Consider the following 17,058-nt stretch of genomic DNA (forward strand, 5'->3'; position numbering starts at 1 on the left):
AATTCAATGAAATGAAACTCAGAAGTGAAATTGGCTGAATGAAATGAAACTTTGAAGTGAAATCGGCTAGACTCTATAGCTCTACACGTTACTGCTGATTTGAAAGGAATGTTTATCAAGTAAATTGCAATTATGCTGGATGGGAATACTACTCCCAAATCCCCAGGTGGGAAAGATAAGGAACCAAGCAATGCCAATGGCAATGATATTGATCATGTCGTGAAAGATAAGGAACTGAGCAATGCCAGTGGCAATGATTTTGATCATGTTGATGATAAGGAGAGTGGTGCAACAAGGAGCTTTACTAGAGAAAGAGATCTAGAGAATGGGAAAGAAGATCAAGATGACTCAGAATCCACATTGTCATTATGTGGATCATCGGCCTCTTCTGCCAGTACTGCAAAGAGGAGAGAAAGAGAGAGAAAGAAGGAAAGACAACTTAAAGCAAAGTTGATAGCCTTACATCAAACGAGTGAACTTGAGAAGAAACTGAGAACACTTCAAAAACAACATGAAATGGAACAAGCCGAACAAGAAATACGAATTGCAAAAGAAAAGGCTGAGAATTTGAGAAAGAGTCAGCTTTTGAAGGATGAAGAAGCGGAGATTGAAAGACAAAAGACTGCTATTCTCTTGCAAGCAGAATTGAAGCTTCTACAACAAGATTCAGAGGAAGAGCTACAGAAAGAGATCAAGTTAGAGGTGACTCTTTCCGTGATCGTGGACAAGAACGAGAACAAGTAAGAGGTGACTCTTTCCGTGATCGTGGACAAGAAAGAGATCAAGTTAGAGGTGATTCTTTCCGTGATCGTGGACAAGAACGAGAACGAGTTAGAGATGATTTTGTCGGTGATCGTGGACAAGAACGAGATCAAGTTAGTGGTGACTCTTTCCGTGATCGTGGACAAGAACGAGTTAGAGGTGATTTTGTCGGTGGTCGTGGACAAGAACAAGAACAAGCCTTTCGCAAGGAACCTGTGAGCAATGAAGAAGGAGCCACCAAACAGATGCTTAGGGAGATGATTAGATTCACTGCAGAAAACAGTCTACCATCGCCAGATCTCGAGCCGTTCAATGGGGATCCACTTGATTACCTTACCTTTATAAGGAATTTTGAATATGTGGTTGAAAAGAGAACTGATGAACCTTTCAGAAGACTAGAGCTTCTACTAAAATACACATGAGGAGAAGCGCATGAGCTTATTCGAGAATGCCCCCACATACAACCAAGTAAGAGGGCATATGAGACAGCTAAGTCCATGCTACACAGAGACTATGGAAAGCAGAGTAACATAATAAATGCATACAAGGAAAGGGCAGTTGCCTGGGAGCAGATACGATCAGGAGATAGGCAAGGATTGCGAAAATTCGCAATATACCTCAATAATTGCTCGCATGTTAGAGCAGCAGGGGACTTAGGAGGCATGGATAGTGCAAGTTTTCTGAGAGTTCTGGCAAGCAAACTACCCTTGTATCTCCAGCAGAAGTGGATTTCACGAGTAGGCCTGACTCGTGATATTGCTAATAGGAATCCCACCCTGGAAGACCTTGCACAGTTCGTCATACAGACTGAAAGAAACATTAACGATCCCATGGTACAGGGATTGGGATATCAGAGGACTGAGAAAAATGCTTCCTACAATAAAGATGAGAAAGAAAAACTACAAAAATCAAGATGCACAAAGGCATTTGGTACAGCTACACAACAGGATAGGGAGCAGAAGGACAAGAGGGAACCAAGTTGTACTTTCTGTGGCACCAACTCAAGGCATGTTATTGACGAGTGCCGAAAATTTGAAGCCTTGACAGTTGAAGAAAGATCAGAGCAATGTAAAAGGAAAGGCCTCTGCTTCCGATGCCTGAAACCAAAACATCTGAAAAAGGAATGCAAGAGTAAGATCAAGTGTGATGTCTGCGACAGGATGCACAACACTTTAATGCATGATCCCAGGTGGATGAAAGACGGAGAAGGAAATACAAGGAAAACCACCAATGATGCTTCAACATCTACCGATGTGCAAAGTGAAGCTGGAAGGATCTCTTCAGGGTCTACCAATGTGAAGAAAAGTGTTGGAGGAAAACCCCAGACATCGACGTGCATGACGATAGTTCCAGTCATCGTGAAGCACAAAGGAAATGACAGATGCATATCAACTTATGCATTCATAGATAATGGATGTGGAACAGTCTTCTGTGACACAGAACTTACCCAAAGGCTGCATGCAAGAACCAGGAAAACCAAGCTAATAGTCAAGACATTGAATCTTGAAGAAGTGATAGATACAGAAGTCACTGTAGATGAGCTGCAGATCGCAGGAGTAAAGGAGAAGGAATTCATCAATCTTCCGCCCATCTATGTCAAAGATGGTATACCAGTGACAGTTTCAGATGCTCCAACTCAAAAGGATCTGAAACGATGGAAACATCTGAAGGACATAGAATTGCCCGAAATAAGTAACCGCAACTCTATTTCAAAGGTAACTCTCATGATTGGAGCCAACGTTCCGTCAGCATCGATGCCTCTAGAAATCAAAGCTGGTGACATCGAGGAACCATATGCTATCCGCTCAAGGCTAGGTTGGCTCGTGTATGGTATACAAGCTCAAGAGCAAGCAGATATTCACAAAGTCTGTTTTTGTAAACAGGAGGAAGTTTCCATCATTCCTAGACAAGAGGAATTAGAACGGAAATTCAAGGACTTCTGCAATATGGAATTTACAGAGAGACTAAGTGATCACAGAGAGGGCCTGTCAGTTGACGACAAGAATTTCTTGGACATAATGGAGAAATCTATCACTAAGAAAGACAATCATTATCAGATAGATCTGCCCTTAAAGCAGAGAGATGTGGCTATGCCTAACAACAAGGACCAAGCTGAAAGATTTCTGGAAAGACAAGGACAGAAGTTATCAAAGAACAAGGAAATCCATGAACAGTACACCACATTCATGAATGATCTGGAAAAGCAAGGCTACGCAGAGAAGGTTCCAGAAGCAGACTTGGACAGACATGATGGGAAGGTATGGTATATCCCTCACCATGGGGTGTATCATCCCCAAAAGCCAGGAAAGATTAGAGTAGTCTTCAATTGTCCTATCAGCTACAGAGGAAAGTCTCTTAATCAGGAACTCCTACAAGGACCAGATCTAACCAACAGATTGCTTAGTGTTCTCCTCAGGTGGAGGAAAGAGAAAGTGGCTATAATGGCAGATATACAGTCTATGTTCTATCAGGTGAAAGTTACACCAGACCAATGCGACATGCTGCGTTACTTGTGGTGGCCTGAGGGGGATATCACCAAAGAGCCAGTAGCCTACAGAATGCTAGTCCATCTTTTTGGGGCTACATCTTCTCCCAGTTGTTCGAATTATGCCCTGAAAAGAACAGCAAAGGACAATGAAGGTTGTGCAAAGGAAGAAGTCCTAGATGCCATACAGAAAGACTTTTACGTTGATGATTTTTTGAAGTCAGTATCAACACCCCAAGAAGGCATTGATCTAGCTGAATCATTAAGACAAGTGTTGTCCAAGGGAGGCTTCAAGTTAACCAAATGGTCAAGCAACAGACGAGAGGTCTTGGATTCTATTCCAAAGGAATAACATGCCGTTGAATTGAAGGATTTGGACTTACAAAGGGAAGTTCTTCCAACTGAACGAGCTCTTGGTGTAAGATGGGATCCAGAAAATGACCAGTTAGGCTTCAAACTGAAAGAAATGTCAAGAAAGGCTACTCGCCGAAACATCCTATCAGTAATGAGCTCAGTCTATGATCCCTTCGGGCTAGCAGCACCATTCGTTCTGAAGGCTAAGATAATTCTGCAAGAATTGTGCCAAGCTAAATTGGACTGGGACCAGTCTATCCCTGAAAAGCAGAAAATGGAGTGGGAACATTGGATGAATGAGCTACAAAATCTTGACCAGGTGAAGACTGAAAGATGTCTAAAACCAAAGAACTTTGGTATAGTAACAAACAGACAGCTGCACCACTTTGCCGATGCTAGCATGGATGGCTATGGTGTTGTGACCTACTTGAGACAGACAGATGAGAATGAAGAGGTTCATGTGGCATTTTTGACAGCCAAAGCCAGGGTTGCCCCACTGAAGCCTCACACTATTGTTAAGATGGAGTTAACAGCTGCAACACTCGCAGTAAAGCAAGACAGTATGATCAAGAGGGAAATGAATATGGAGTTGGATGAGACAGTATTTTGGACGGACAGTCAAACAGTTCTGAAATACATTACCAACGAAACTGCCAGATATCCAGTATTTGTGACAAACAGACTGAGTATCATCCGAGATGGATCAGAGACAAATCAGTGGAAGTACATTCCTACCAAGTTAAACCCGGCAGATCATGCATCCAGGGGATTGGATGCCAGTGAACTAACCAAGAAGAAGGAATGGTTTGAAGGCCCAGAATTCCTAAAGCGGTCTGAAGAAATATGGCCATCTGAGGGTGTGAAAGCTCCAGCAAGAATGGAGAAAGCTGATGATACTATGTCAGGAGATTTGGATGAGACTCACATTCATGCCACAATGATAAACAAGGAGGATCCAATAAGTGCACTCCTGTCGCACTATTCTGATTGGGATAAGCTGAAACGAGGAGTTGCCTGGATATTGAAGTTCAAGAAAATGCTACAAGGAAAGGGGAAAGGAATAGATGGCAATTCCAGTGAAATGTTCAGCCTGACAAATAAGGACATTGAAGATGCCGAAGTCACAATTGTTAAACAATTGCAACTTGAATCATTCCCAGAGGAAATGAAACGACTGGCTGGTCACGGAGAAGACAAAGGAGTACCAAAACGCTCTACCCTTAGTAACCTTGATCCAGAATTGAGCAATGGGTTACTTCAAGTAGGTGGAAGGTTGCAGAATGCCCAGATTCCAAGCAGTGCTAAACATCAATACATCCTACCAAAGAAGCATCATGTAACCACTCTTTTAATGCAATACATCCATAGGAGAGTTGGTCATCAGGGACAAAATCACATGGTAGCTGAATTACGACAGAAATTCTGGGTGGTAGGAGCTGGAGTTTTAGCACGAAACATAGCAAGGAAATGCATCATTTGTAGAAAGACCCAAGGAAAGGCTGGTCATCAGAAAATGGCAGAACTTCCAAGAAGTCGAGTTCAGAGTGACGAGCCAGCGTTCACCAGAGTTGGCATGGACTATTTTGGTCCTTTTGAAATAAAGTGTGGAAGAAGCATAAGGAAAAGATATGGCGTAATCTTCACATGCCTGTCCTGCAGAGGGGTGCACATTGAAGATGCATCGAGTCTAGACACAAGCTCCTGTATTGAAGCTATTCGTCGCTTCATCAGCCGCCGAGGACCTATGAAAGAGATGTTCTCGGATAATGGTACAAATTTAGTAGGAGCTGAAAGGGAACTGAAGCAGGCATTAAAGGAGCTGAATCAAGACCAGCTGATCAACTTTCATGCAAACCATGGCATGAAATGGCATTTCAATCCTCCTGCTGCTTCCCATCAGGGGGGAGTATGGGAACGCCAAATTAGAACAGTCAGAAAAATACTGTGTGCAGTCATGAGAGAGCAGTATCTAAAGTCCTACCAGAATGAGGAGCAGCTCCATACATTCATGTGTGAAGTGGAGGCCGTCATAAATAGTAGGCCTCTTACCCGATGTTCAGACAACCCAAATGATCTGGATGTAATCTCACCAAACAGCTTGCTGACTATGAAGGGTTCAACGACGCTACCTCCAGGGATTTTCGACGACAAGGACATCTATGCAAAGAAGCGGTGGAAACAGATGCAGTACTTGGCAGACCTATTCTGGAAAAGGTGGGTGCGAGAGTACCTGCCTTCTCTACAACGCCGACAAAAGTGGCTGCAGCTAAGTCGTAACCTTCAGGTGGGGGACATTGTACTCGTCATAGACGAAACAGCGCACAGATGTTCCTGGTCCATGGCCCGAGTGCAAGAGGTTATGCCCGACAACAAGGGGTTCGTCCGCAGAGCGAAAGTGAAAACTGCAACAACATCGCTAGTAAGACCAGTAACCAAGTTGTGTATTCTACTGGAGCAGGAAATTTGAATGGAGTTTGTCTCAAATTTATGAAAGGATCTACATGTATAATATGTGAAAGTGCCTTTAAGTGGATGTGCTTTGAATCATTATTGGAGGAGGATATCAAGCAAATGAAGCAATTTGTGTTTGGATCAAGCAAACAAGTGGAATTCAGAGCGCCAGTGAAATTTTGTGTTTGTGTTAAAGTGAGAAGTAAAATATTAATAGCCCTTTGGCTAGTAATTGGTAATCATTTGTGATAATGAGCCAATACAGGATCAAATCATGTTTAATAGCAAATTTGGATCTGATCAACACATCTTTAATCACGAATTTGCATTGGATCAACACATGTTTAATCGCGAATTTGCATTGGATCAACACATGTTTAATCGCGAATTTGCATTGGATCAACACATCTTTAATCGCGAATTTGCATTGGATCAACACATGTCAAGTCGCGAATTTACACAGGATGATTTTGTCAACACGCGAATTGCAAGAGAGGACACTTCCATGAAAGGATGTCAATTTAAGACATTGAATTATGATAAGTCAGCACCGAATATTGTTTAGTCTTTGTAAGAACGATAAAGGATATGAACATGAACTGGAACGAACTAGTGAACTTTCAAACTGTTTAAGTTGAACTCTGTGAAATGCTATTCATGACTGAAATGTTTGTTTTGAAATTTGATGTTTTATACTCATACATGTACATGTATATATGTAAGTTTGTTGAGTTTCAATATTTCTTTGTGTTATCACAATTGGGATGTTTAAATTGAGGATGATTGAACATACATGTACACAAATAATTAAAAGAGAATATTTTGTTAAAAATTTGTTCAAGGTAATGATTGAATTAGCCTCAGAGTTAAAATCAGATACATTTTGTTAATATAAAACATACCAGAAAGAGAGAACTCAAATAGGGTTAAAGGGGGAAAGTGTTTTGAAAACAGTGTATTTGTTGACATAGAAAGTTAGAAATTTCATTTTATTAGATGTTCAGAACATTAACATGAATGAAAAGATTTAAATATATGTATCTGCACTCTGCAGTGTAGAGCATTATAAGGAAGTTCAGATTGTGTTATATTTAAATTGAGGATTAACATGTTTAAGTGAAGTAAGGAATGTTATTTAGTTTTATGTGCAAATGGCAAGGATATTTGCATGTGCTTAGTAGTCAATCCACAATGTGACTTCAGTCATGCAGGTAAACTTCGGACAGATTGATATATGCAAATAGAAAGAACAAGGTTAATGTTCAAGCGAAAGTACAAGTATTACATGTATGAAGATGGTATTATGCACAATGCTAAATATTTCCTTTTCTCTATTGTTTGAAAGTACATGTGCATCTACGTTATTTCAATGTTCCTTTTATGTTGATGTACATGTACATCAGTTCAGTTCAATTGAAGGTGTTCAGAAATTGTTTTATGTTTAAGTAAAAACAAAAGGAAAAATGTTAAAGGTAGTAAATACAGCCACTAATTATTCTTGTTTTGGAAGAACAATTCTTGTGTTTGGATATCATATTACTGGTTTATTTCCAGAGTTATTTTTTGAAAGGCAATTATAACGAAAATGGTGTTTTTGATAATTTAATTACCATAGGTATTACATTTTGACAAAAGTTTGACAAAAGTTTGACAGCTATGAGTAAACATTGAAAATATTTTGATTTAAAGTTATCATTGATTCATGATTATTTTGTATTGGATGCTTTTGTTGAGTTGATACAGGAATGTTTATAGTAATCCAGGGATAAAGCTCGATTTTGCAGAATTTAGTGTATTCTGTGCATTTAGATAGTAGAAATTGGCAGAGTAAGGAGATATAAGTGTTACATCTCATTGTGATTATGATTTGTTTTGGAAACAGCTAGGTATTATATAAATAGAAAGTGTTTGAATTTAATTTTACCTAGGTTATGAGACAATATGTAGAAAATGGTTGTAAACATTTGATAATACATGTAGATAACAGTTGGTATTTTGTTAATTTACATCAGTGGTGAACAATTAAGTTTTGGTTAAATAGATGTTAATCGTTGCATCCTCTAGCTGCAACTGGGGGGAGGAATGTAAGGATCAAGATATAAGAAGCCAAATTTAGTTTTTGTTTTGAGGATACCGTAGATTGACTGGAATTGTTGTACAAACGTAGCTAGGCTTTTCACATGGAAACTACAGATATGATATGATGTGGGCACGGATTCAAGGAAGGAAAACTTTGTTTTACCTACTAAACTACTACTATTATTGCTACTTTGTACATTCCGGTATATGGAATTGATGGGAGTTCAGTTGAGTGTTAATAAACAAAGAACCATGAAATTACCACATTGTCTCAAGGATCATATGTAGATATCTCTACAGTTGATATGTTTGTTACCTGTTTTATGTAAATTTTCTTATCTTTTTCGGAGTATTTTTCCTAAAAACAAAGATTTATAACATGCACTTTCTCAGTACGGTCTCCCTCGAAGCAGTTCACCAAAGTTTACAGCCCTGATTAGCATTGACTCTCTTAGACCGAAAGCTTGCAGATTGCATCTGGCTCCTCTGACCGCCTCTATACATAGACTGAAAATCGTCCTATGGGGACTGTACAGGATGAATGGTTCGGTTCGCTCTTTACGTCTTCATATATCCACTTAGGCTGCAATATTACACTAATTTTTATTTAAGATAAAAACAAATTACACAGAAATATCTACTTTGACTTACGATAGATTGCTCATTAGATCCTAAATTTATAATTAATCCGTGAAAGTCTCGTAGTCAAAATGATTCATCGTCACCCATCTTGGTTTTAGTTGATGAATATTCATTTTTTTCTTTTCGAACGTCCAATAGCTATATGTACGAGTCAGCTCGGCTTGACCCAGTGATATATATGAATATTCATGAACCCAATATTCGACGAGTGCTCTGATTGGACATTGGCTATGTTTTGGGAGGTTGACCCGGAAATATATCGGCCGGGTCATATCATAGATTAACAGTTCGAATGCATGAACGTACCGTTTCGCGGTTCTGAGATAAAAATTGGATAACTCATACTTAGTCATAGATCTATAAGTCCGTTAATTTCGCATTTTGAAGTAATAAAAACTTGCATAAATGATCATAGAAGAATATACGGTGCTAGTGTAGTTGCGTATCCATTATTTTAGCAGTTTAATATATCCATTCAAAATAAAGCTACGGTCACAAAGATTTGTACGATAATTTTGTACGAATCTCCCTGTTTTTCCATTGTCTTCCCGAATTTCCATTGTCTGAAAATCGTTCGTAGCAGTTCGTAATGGCATTTGTGACCGAGGCTTAAGAGAATTTTAGCCCAATTGTTTACTAATTTTAATCATAATCATATATTGCATTTTCCACCTGAATTTGGATCACATCCAACATCGGGAAGCCTCCGTTTAGGGCTTCGATGTCGACGTAATCGCTCAGTACCGTCTCTACGCTGCATGTAGGCCTAGTCCTGCACCTCAAACTGAAACTATCAGTCCAAAATTATGCAGACTTCTCGTATGGTTTATGGTATTACGCGCATGCAGGATACCATAAACCATGCGAGAAGTCTGCATAAATTTGGACTGATAGCTTCAGTTTGAGGTGCAGGACTGCAGCGTAGAGACGGTACTGAGCGACGACGTCGACATCGAAGCCCTAAACGGAGGCTTCCCGATGTCGAATGTGATCCAAATTCAGGTGGAAAATGCGATAGAAATATGATTATTATTAAAATTAGTAAAAATTGGGCTAGACTAGAGTCTATAACTCTTTGCTAAGAATGGATATTGTAGCATAACTAGCCCAGTAATTTAGTAAGACATAGAGGGCGTTATAGATAATTGTGAAATATATACATGTACATCGTGAGATGTCAGTCAGTCAGCGTTTAGCTGTGAGTCAGCGTTGACCTGTCGTAGCGACAGGTCCGTTACCAGGAACGAGTAAAGTTACTTGAACTGCAGATACTGTGCAAGTGTTGTTTCTTTAGTCCTGTCAGACATTCAGTGATTGCGGGAGAAGAATGAGAGCTAGTCCACGTTATTTCTTACACGATATACTTTTGTGAGAGCCCTCTGAGAGATATAATTGATGAATGATTGTCGAGAGCGTGGACCGGGTTTTGAGAGACTGCAAGGCAGAACGCTACCCCGGCAGAGCCCGGTTACGCCACAATATTAAGCTGCTTAAAAAATGGATTGCGGAACTACACTAGCGCCGAATATACTTTTTTTTTTCTATCTGCTTTATAAAATCAGATCTAGGGTCTAGTCTAGAATCTAGATCTAGACTCCACTAAATAAAGAAAATCGGGGGGAGAAAATTTCGGAGCCAAAAGAGGTACCGATTTGGCTCAATCTATTCCCTCTTTGCGAACCGTCTGGGTTATACCGTCTGGGGAATGTCAACACATGTCACTTTTATTAAAGAAGGACCCATACCAGACGGTTATTTCTGTTTATGACTCTCTTGACTATGCTTTGCCGGGCCGGGGTGCATCATACCATAGACGTCTATGATCATACAAGTTACAACTGCTGCACGTTAACTTACAATACAAATACAAGTTCCAAATGCCATGAATACAACTTGGTTACAGCAGACTAACCTTGTTTCAACTTTCATTCAGTCTAATAATGTTTACAAAGGCAGCATTTCGTCGACAGACTTAAATTAAAATATACTGCAACTGAAGATCTTAAACTGTAGTAGAGGCCTTAGATCAATCACTGAATCGAAGCGAGGTGGCGTGGCAGCTGTGCTGCCGTACGTGCGTATGCATTACTGGCAGAAAAATGGCGGGTTGGGTATACGGTGCACTGGTGTACGTGTACGTGTATAAGAAACAGAGCGCACGATTAGGGGAATACCCGGCTGCGCGTTTTGTCTTATTCTTCACAATACAGCCTCAGCAATGACAATGACAATTTATTCTCATGTCCAGGCGCGTACACAGGGGGGGGGGGGGGGGGGGGGGGGGGGGGGGGGGGGGGGGGGGGGGGGGGGGGGGGGGGGGGGGGGGGGGGGGGGGGGGGGGGGGGGGGGGGGGGGGGGGGGGGGGGGGGGGGGGGGGTGTTTAGGGGTTAACCCCCCCCCTTTGGTATTTTTATGTGTGTAAACCTCCCCCATAACCCCCCTAAAACCCCCCCTCCCTCCCCCCCCCCCTTTGGATTTTTTTATCATTTTTTAATTATTAAAAAAAAAAAAAAAAAAAAAAATTATCCCCATGGCTGACCTAAAAAAGCTAACCTTACCCCCCCCCCAACGGAGCAAAATGTCAAATTTGTCAATTTCGAGACCCCCCCCCCAAAAAAAGTGTCCTTTAACCCCCCCCCCCCCCCCCCCCCCCCCCCCCCCCCCCCCCCCGCTTATTCAGCGGCTGGCTGAGTTGTTGCGAAATTTTCGGCCGGATTTATAAATGTTAAAACACCCCCCTTGAAAAAATCCTGCGTACACGCCTGCTCATGTCACCCACATTGTGGTATTGGAGAAGTTTACAATCAGTTTGAATTTGTCAATGCAATACTGTACAATATACAATTCAAATCGAATTAATGTTAATCAATAACACAAAATAACACTATCGACAATAGTGAGAAAAATTATGATGATAATAATAATAATTGTTATAATAATTGTAACACGCAGATCACACGCGGAAACTGGTAGAAAATACTCATCACACCATTCTTTGTGTTGCGGTTCGTTTTATTTCATGTGCAAAATAAACCATAAAAACCCTGGCAATCTGGCCTAGAGGACTGTTTCCTCTCATTGTACCCGCTTCTTACATCGTGATTGTCAATACCTATATAATGACATGTTACACCAAAAGCTTGCAGAGTCGACCTCCCTGCCTGCCCCATGGATGGGGTGCAGTACAGGAGTGAATCTGTCAAATACCTCTGCCTTCTTTTATAACAGCTACACTCTCACAGTGATCTATAGCTACCACACGTAACCTGTTCTGGGAAAGGGGCTTGTTATTGGGAGGGAGACAGGAAGTCTTTTGTTTTGGGGGTCGATCTGATCTGATGTTTACAATTCGGGGTTTGTTTGGCTAAGTTACTACAAGTGTTCTGGAAGGGGGGGGGGGTCGAGTTACCAACCTTTGACCAAGTGACCATACATCATTAACTCTCTCATAGCTGTGGAATGTCATGTTTTGGCCAAATTGATAGCTTCTGCTCAGAATATGTGTGAGTCATACTTCTTTGAAGTACAAAGTTTGTTAACATATAAACTTCTTACTTTCCTCCTGAGGAGATATTGATTAGAAATAGATATAAATGTTTCACTATAAAACAGTTCAATTCTGACCTGTTACATAATAATAATAACAATATTGATATAGGAACTCTGCAATCCCGTTTTTTAACACGAATGCTCAATTCTTCCAAGTAGTTTTAGCTTTTTACCCCGTGAATGCCTACTATAGGTCTACATGTTTTTATTTATTAACGTGATAGATATACATGTGCCCTGAATATACACGTGGCTTAAATTTCTTAAATATATTTATTTTTTGATACTCATGTTCCTATATATATTAATGAAACAAATTTATTCCGTTTACATGGTTAATGCACCCAATTCAATTTTTTAATTCATAGCATATATATATATATTGATAGTACAATAATGCCAGAATGAGACACTGCGTTTAATGTTGTTATTTGTTTACACTTTTTTACACATTATTTACACACGCTTGTTTCTTTAGATCTTCTGCAGGTGCCCATCTCATTTCTTAATTTCCAACTTTCTTCATATTTGCTAGTAGAATTGTTTATTTTTAAAACATGTAAATCCGATATTATCACCATTACGTTTTATCTATCAATTTATGTTAATTGTGTTTAAAATGTAAATGTTCAAAATCTAAATGTTACGAGAAAAGGAAATGAAATACTTTGTCCTTTATCTCTTTGTTATCTTCTTTTTTCCCAAATCATCCATGTATGTAAATTCGATTTATTTTATGTCTGATGTGCAATATATTGAAGGTTCCATTATTATTATGTTAATTTATTCCTTGAACTAATTTGTGATCGTTTCTATATTGATGTACATGTATTTTTAATTTCTCCTTATTTCTTTGAGCTTTGTAATCTTTGTTTGTATCAGTCTCCTGACTGTTTTAACATGGAATTTTGACACAATAAAACCGAAATGAATAATAACAATGATTAAAAAAACAAAACGATAATAATAATAACAACGATAAAGTTAATGCCAAAGTAATGGGAGCAATTGTCACCAGTAAATTGATATTTGAATTCATAAATTACTGAAAATATTCTTGATATCAATTTGATAATTTGATATAAGACACGAAAAGAGAAACATAAATTTGATATTGAAATCATAACATGTTTTCTGCACATATTTAAATTAATGAAAACGAAGCATTATATTTCGACAGAATTTTACTAAGTTTAAACGAGTTTGTTCATTTATTTATTGGAGTTAAGAAGCTGATCCATGTTCAGTAATTTGGTCTTTCAAAAAAAGTACGTTGAACTACGTTCGCGCGCGCAGGGACACAGTGTAGACGGCAGTATTCATATCTCTGGAGACCCAATGTAAGAAAGATTTAAGGGTCTCGAACAGGCGCGGATACAGGATTTCTTAGGGGGGGGGGCCAAATTTGAAATCAATTTGAAATTTAATGTGCTGAAATTTGAAAATCGTGCTGACCAATATTTGCTCAGTAGGGGGGGGGGAGGGGGGGGCTGGGGTAGTGAGCACTAATTATTTTTGGGGGGCCCTCGAAAAAATCGCACCCTCAACCCACCCTTGAGCGCCAGGGAGGGGGGGGGGGCATCTGCAAAAAAAGGTAAAATTAACGTGTTTTTACACGTTTTTTTCTGAGGGGGGTTGGGGGGGGGGGGGTTGGCCACAGGTCTCCAATTTACATCACCTATTATCACTATTATCAGCATAATTATAATTATCATAACCATTATTGTTGGTGTTGTTAATTGTTACATACCATTACTGTACACGTTCCGCATATAGGCCTATGTACGTTCATTCATTTTCAGCGCCTCGAGCTATATATGCATGCGTCTAGGCCGGCGTCTATAGGACTATTGTGATGAATTATTATAGTATTAATGACTGCTTTGAGAGAAATAGTTGTTTTTATATGCTCAAGGGAAGGTTAGAATGGTGCTATTACCCGAGGCGTGCCGAGGGCAATAGCCAAATTCGTCGCTGTTTTCACGAAGTGACGGTAGTGAAAAAAATTGCATTCACTTTGCGTTACAATTTTCCTCACTACCGTCACTTCGTGAAAACAAGGACGAATTGTAACCTTCCCGAGAGCGTATAAAAACAACTATTTCTCGAATATTAAAGCAGTCATTAATACTTTTATATGCCGAAAAAAAATAGACTAAAAAATAAAAAATAAAAAACTTTTGTCGAAGATGGGATTCGATCTCTTGCGTACAAAAGGTGATGTAACTAAAATCACCGCCTTAAACCGCTCGGCTATCTCGCTCTGTTACCATACATAGCATTTTTTTCTTATATATACATTAAAATGGATTGAAAACGGCTTCACGTGGTGGATGCTTCGCGGCTGCTCCATTAAACAGGCCCTTCTTTTACTTTTGCAATGCATATTGGCACGAATTTAGATCAAGACCTATCGGCAGATGTTGTTTTTTTGTTTTTGGAAGTTTATTTTCTTCTTCATGTCAACAATGCAAGATAAAATTGTCGGTAAGATCGATCGAGATTCAATTGTATTGAAATTACCGACCAATTCTTCGCACACGTACGGTATCCTCGATCGCTCAGACCATTTTGTAACATGTAAACCTATGGGGTAACCATGGAGACTGAACTATTTTCCCAATAACCATGGTTACTGGGAATTTTACAGAAATAGTTGAAGTTCATGAATGCAATTTCGACCAATCAGATGGCTGGATTTCTTAAGTGAGGTATATAAAATAATTTATTAATCCGATTTCACAAGAGCGCTTCTGCATTTCTTATAGGCTAGCTGTTTTTTTTTTTTTTTTTTAAATACACATAATAGAAGCTATATATTATCTGCGCGCGGCTGCCGTGAACGAAGTCAAGGACTACGTAGACTTGTAAGAAAGTTTTCAGGATCTCAAATGAATAAGTCATGTCAGTATAGTAGCGGATCCAGGGATTAGGGGTACGTAGTGCGAATCGGCCACGGCCAACCCCTTTGGACGATCTAAAATGGGGAGGTAGGTGAGAGTGCGACGGAAGAAGAAAAAAAAAAAGGGGGGGGGGAGAGAAAAAGAAAAATGGTATTGAATTAGAAATACACCCCATCAGTATGCCAGTGTTTAGGGGCTCATGTCTTCTCATCTCTATAATAAATAAAAACACACGCTTTCCAATCCTCTCACAATATTTCCACGATATGCGCGTATCGCTATTATAAAAACCTCCATTGATAAATATAGGACCATGCGGAATGGGTAGGACATTTAATTTCCTTCTTTATTTGAATGGAATATAATTTGTATGTGATTCAATTCAGGTTTTATTGTTCTTATGTTCTTTTTGGTTAAAAAATACAAACCATCTTTACTTCTTTACTGCTTTAAAAAAATTAGGATGGGGGGGGGGGGGGGGAGGGGGCGTTCTGGGGGGGGGGCAAAACGCACTTCTGGCGCCTTGGTAGATGGAGAGAGGAAAATGAGAGAGAGAGAATGAGTGAGAGAGAGAGAGAGAGAGAGAGAGAGAATGAGAGAGAGAGAGAGAGAGAGAGTGAGAAGAGAGAAGGAGAACATGCAACTCAAACATTACATTGTGGATGAGTTGGCACAGCATGCGTCTATATAGACTTCGGGCGAAAGTAGAACAGTAGGAACAAACAGTTCTATGAGCCGATACCTGAATAAGAATAATAGCTGAATTTCAAGAACAAAATTACAATCGTGGCGACCATCTTGAAGGTTCTAAATTGTAGGGGGTCTACTAGTTTCTATGAAATTTTCTTTAAAAGAGAAAGATAGATGACATTCTAACGAAATGAAATGATTGGGGCAATACAAATTTCAAAGCACATATAACAGTTTTTATCTTGAAGATTCTGAATTGCTAGAGCGCCCGGAGCTCCAGCCTCTGGACCCCCCAACATGTCCCCGTAAAGGCGCGACCCTGGTCTGACCCCACCATTTGTTTGGCACCCTAAACGGATAAAAAGAGAGCGACGGAAAAAAAGGATAAAAGGAAGAGAAAGGAATGTTAAAGAGATGAAGAGAGAGACGGAGAGAGAGACACAGAGGCAGAGAGAGAAAGAGAGAAAAGGGATGAGGCCGGGATATGGAGATTAAATTTACATATAAAGATTACATGTAGGTCTAGATCGAGTTCCGATGAATTGGCTCGACATGGGAGACAAGTTGAACATTACAGTACGAAAAACAATTGTTATATAAAATAGTTTTAAAGGTACTATGTCCCTTTTGCAGCCAACCTCAAATTCTGTAGAACTTTGCAGGAATTATGAATACGTCATGTATGTCCTATCTGTGAAATTTAAACGTTAGCAGTGTCCTCATATTCAAATTATGCAAGGAAACCCGTTTACTTGATAGACGTCACTGTCAGACACTATTGAGTGACTGACTGGCTTTTTTCTTCTTTAAGAGTTGTAAAGGGTACATGAGCATTTGTCTACATCAATAACCCACTTCTTGTGATGGCCAAGATTAAACTGATTGATTCTTTGCGCAGCATAAAACGTATGACCATTCGGTACAATTGTCTGAAAATCAAGACTATTACTTTTGGGCTCTATAGCCCTAAAGTTGATTTGACAACTAATAGTCGATATTTTCCCACTTGAAGACATTTTCAAGCCCCACCTTTTTTAGGGAAGTTCTAAATAAGTATTATCTTTCAAATGCAGTTGGAATTTAACTTTTTCATTTTTTTGGCCTGCAAATGGGACATAGTACCTTTAAGAGAGAAAGAGAGAT

At 39.6% G+C, this 17,058-nt stretch overlaps 3 protein-coding genes across 3 annotated transcripts; all 3 read left to right on the forward strand.

Moving 5' to 3' along the window:
- Positions 1-132: 132 nt before the first annotated feature.
- On the forward strand, positions 133-744 carry LOC115921345 (putative uncharacterized protein DDB_G0271982). Its single transcript, XM_030978746.1, has one exon. The coding sequence runs from the start codon at positions 133-135 to the stop codon at positions 742-744; it is 612 nt and encodes a 203-aa protein (XP_030834606.1).
- A 93-nt stretch (positions 745-837) lies between these two features.
- Positions 838-3,599, forward strand: LOC115921347. Its single transcript, XM_030978747.1, has 2 exons — positions 838-977; positions 1,403-3,599. Exons 1-2 carry the CDS (start codon positions 838-840, stop codon positions 3,597-3,599), a joined length of 2,337 nt encoding a protein of 778 aa, XP_030834607.1.
- A 114-nt stretch (positions 3,600-3,713) lies between these two features.
- On the forward strand, positions 3,714-6,068 carry LOC115921348. Its single transcript, XM_030978748.1, has one exon. It carries the CDS (start codon positions 3,714-3,716, stop codon positions 6,066-6,068), a length of 2,355 nt encoding a protein of 784 aa, XP_030834608.1.
- The last annotated feature ends 10,990 nt before the right edge of the window (positions 6,069-17,058 follow it).

This window comes from Strongylocentrotus purpuratus, unplaced genomic scaffold, assembly GCF_000002235.5.
Source record: "Strongylocentrotus purpuratus isolate Spur 01 unplaced genomic scaffold, Spur_5.0 spur5_scaffold_1, whole genome shotgun sequence".
NCBI classification, from domain to species: Eukaryota; Metazoa; Echinodermata; class Echinoidea; order Camarodonta; family Strongylocentrotidae; genus Strongylocentrotus; species Strongylocentrotus purpuratus.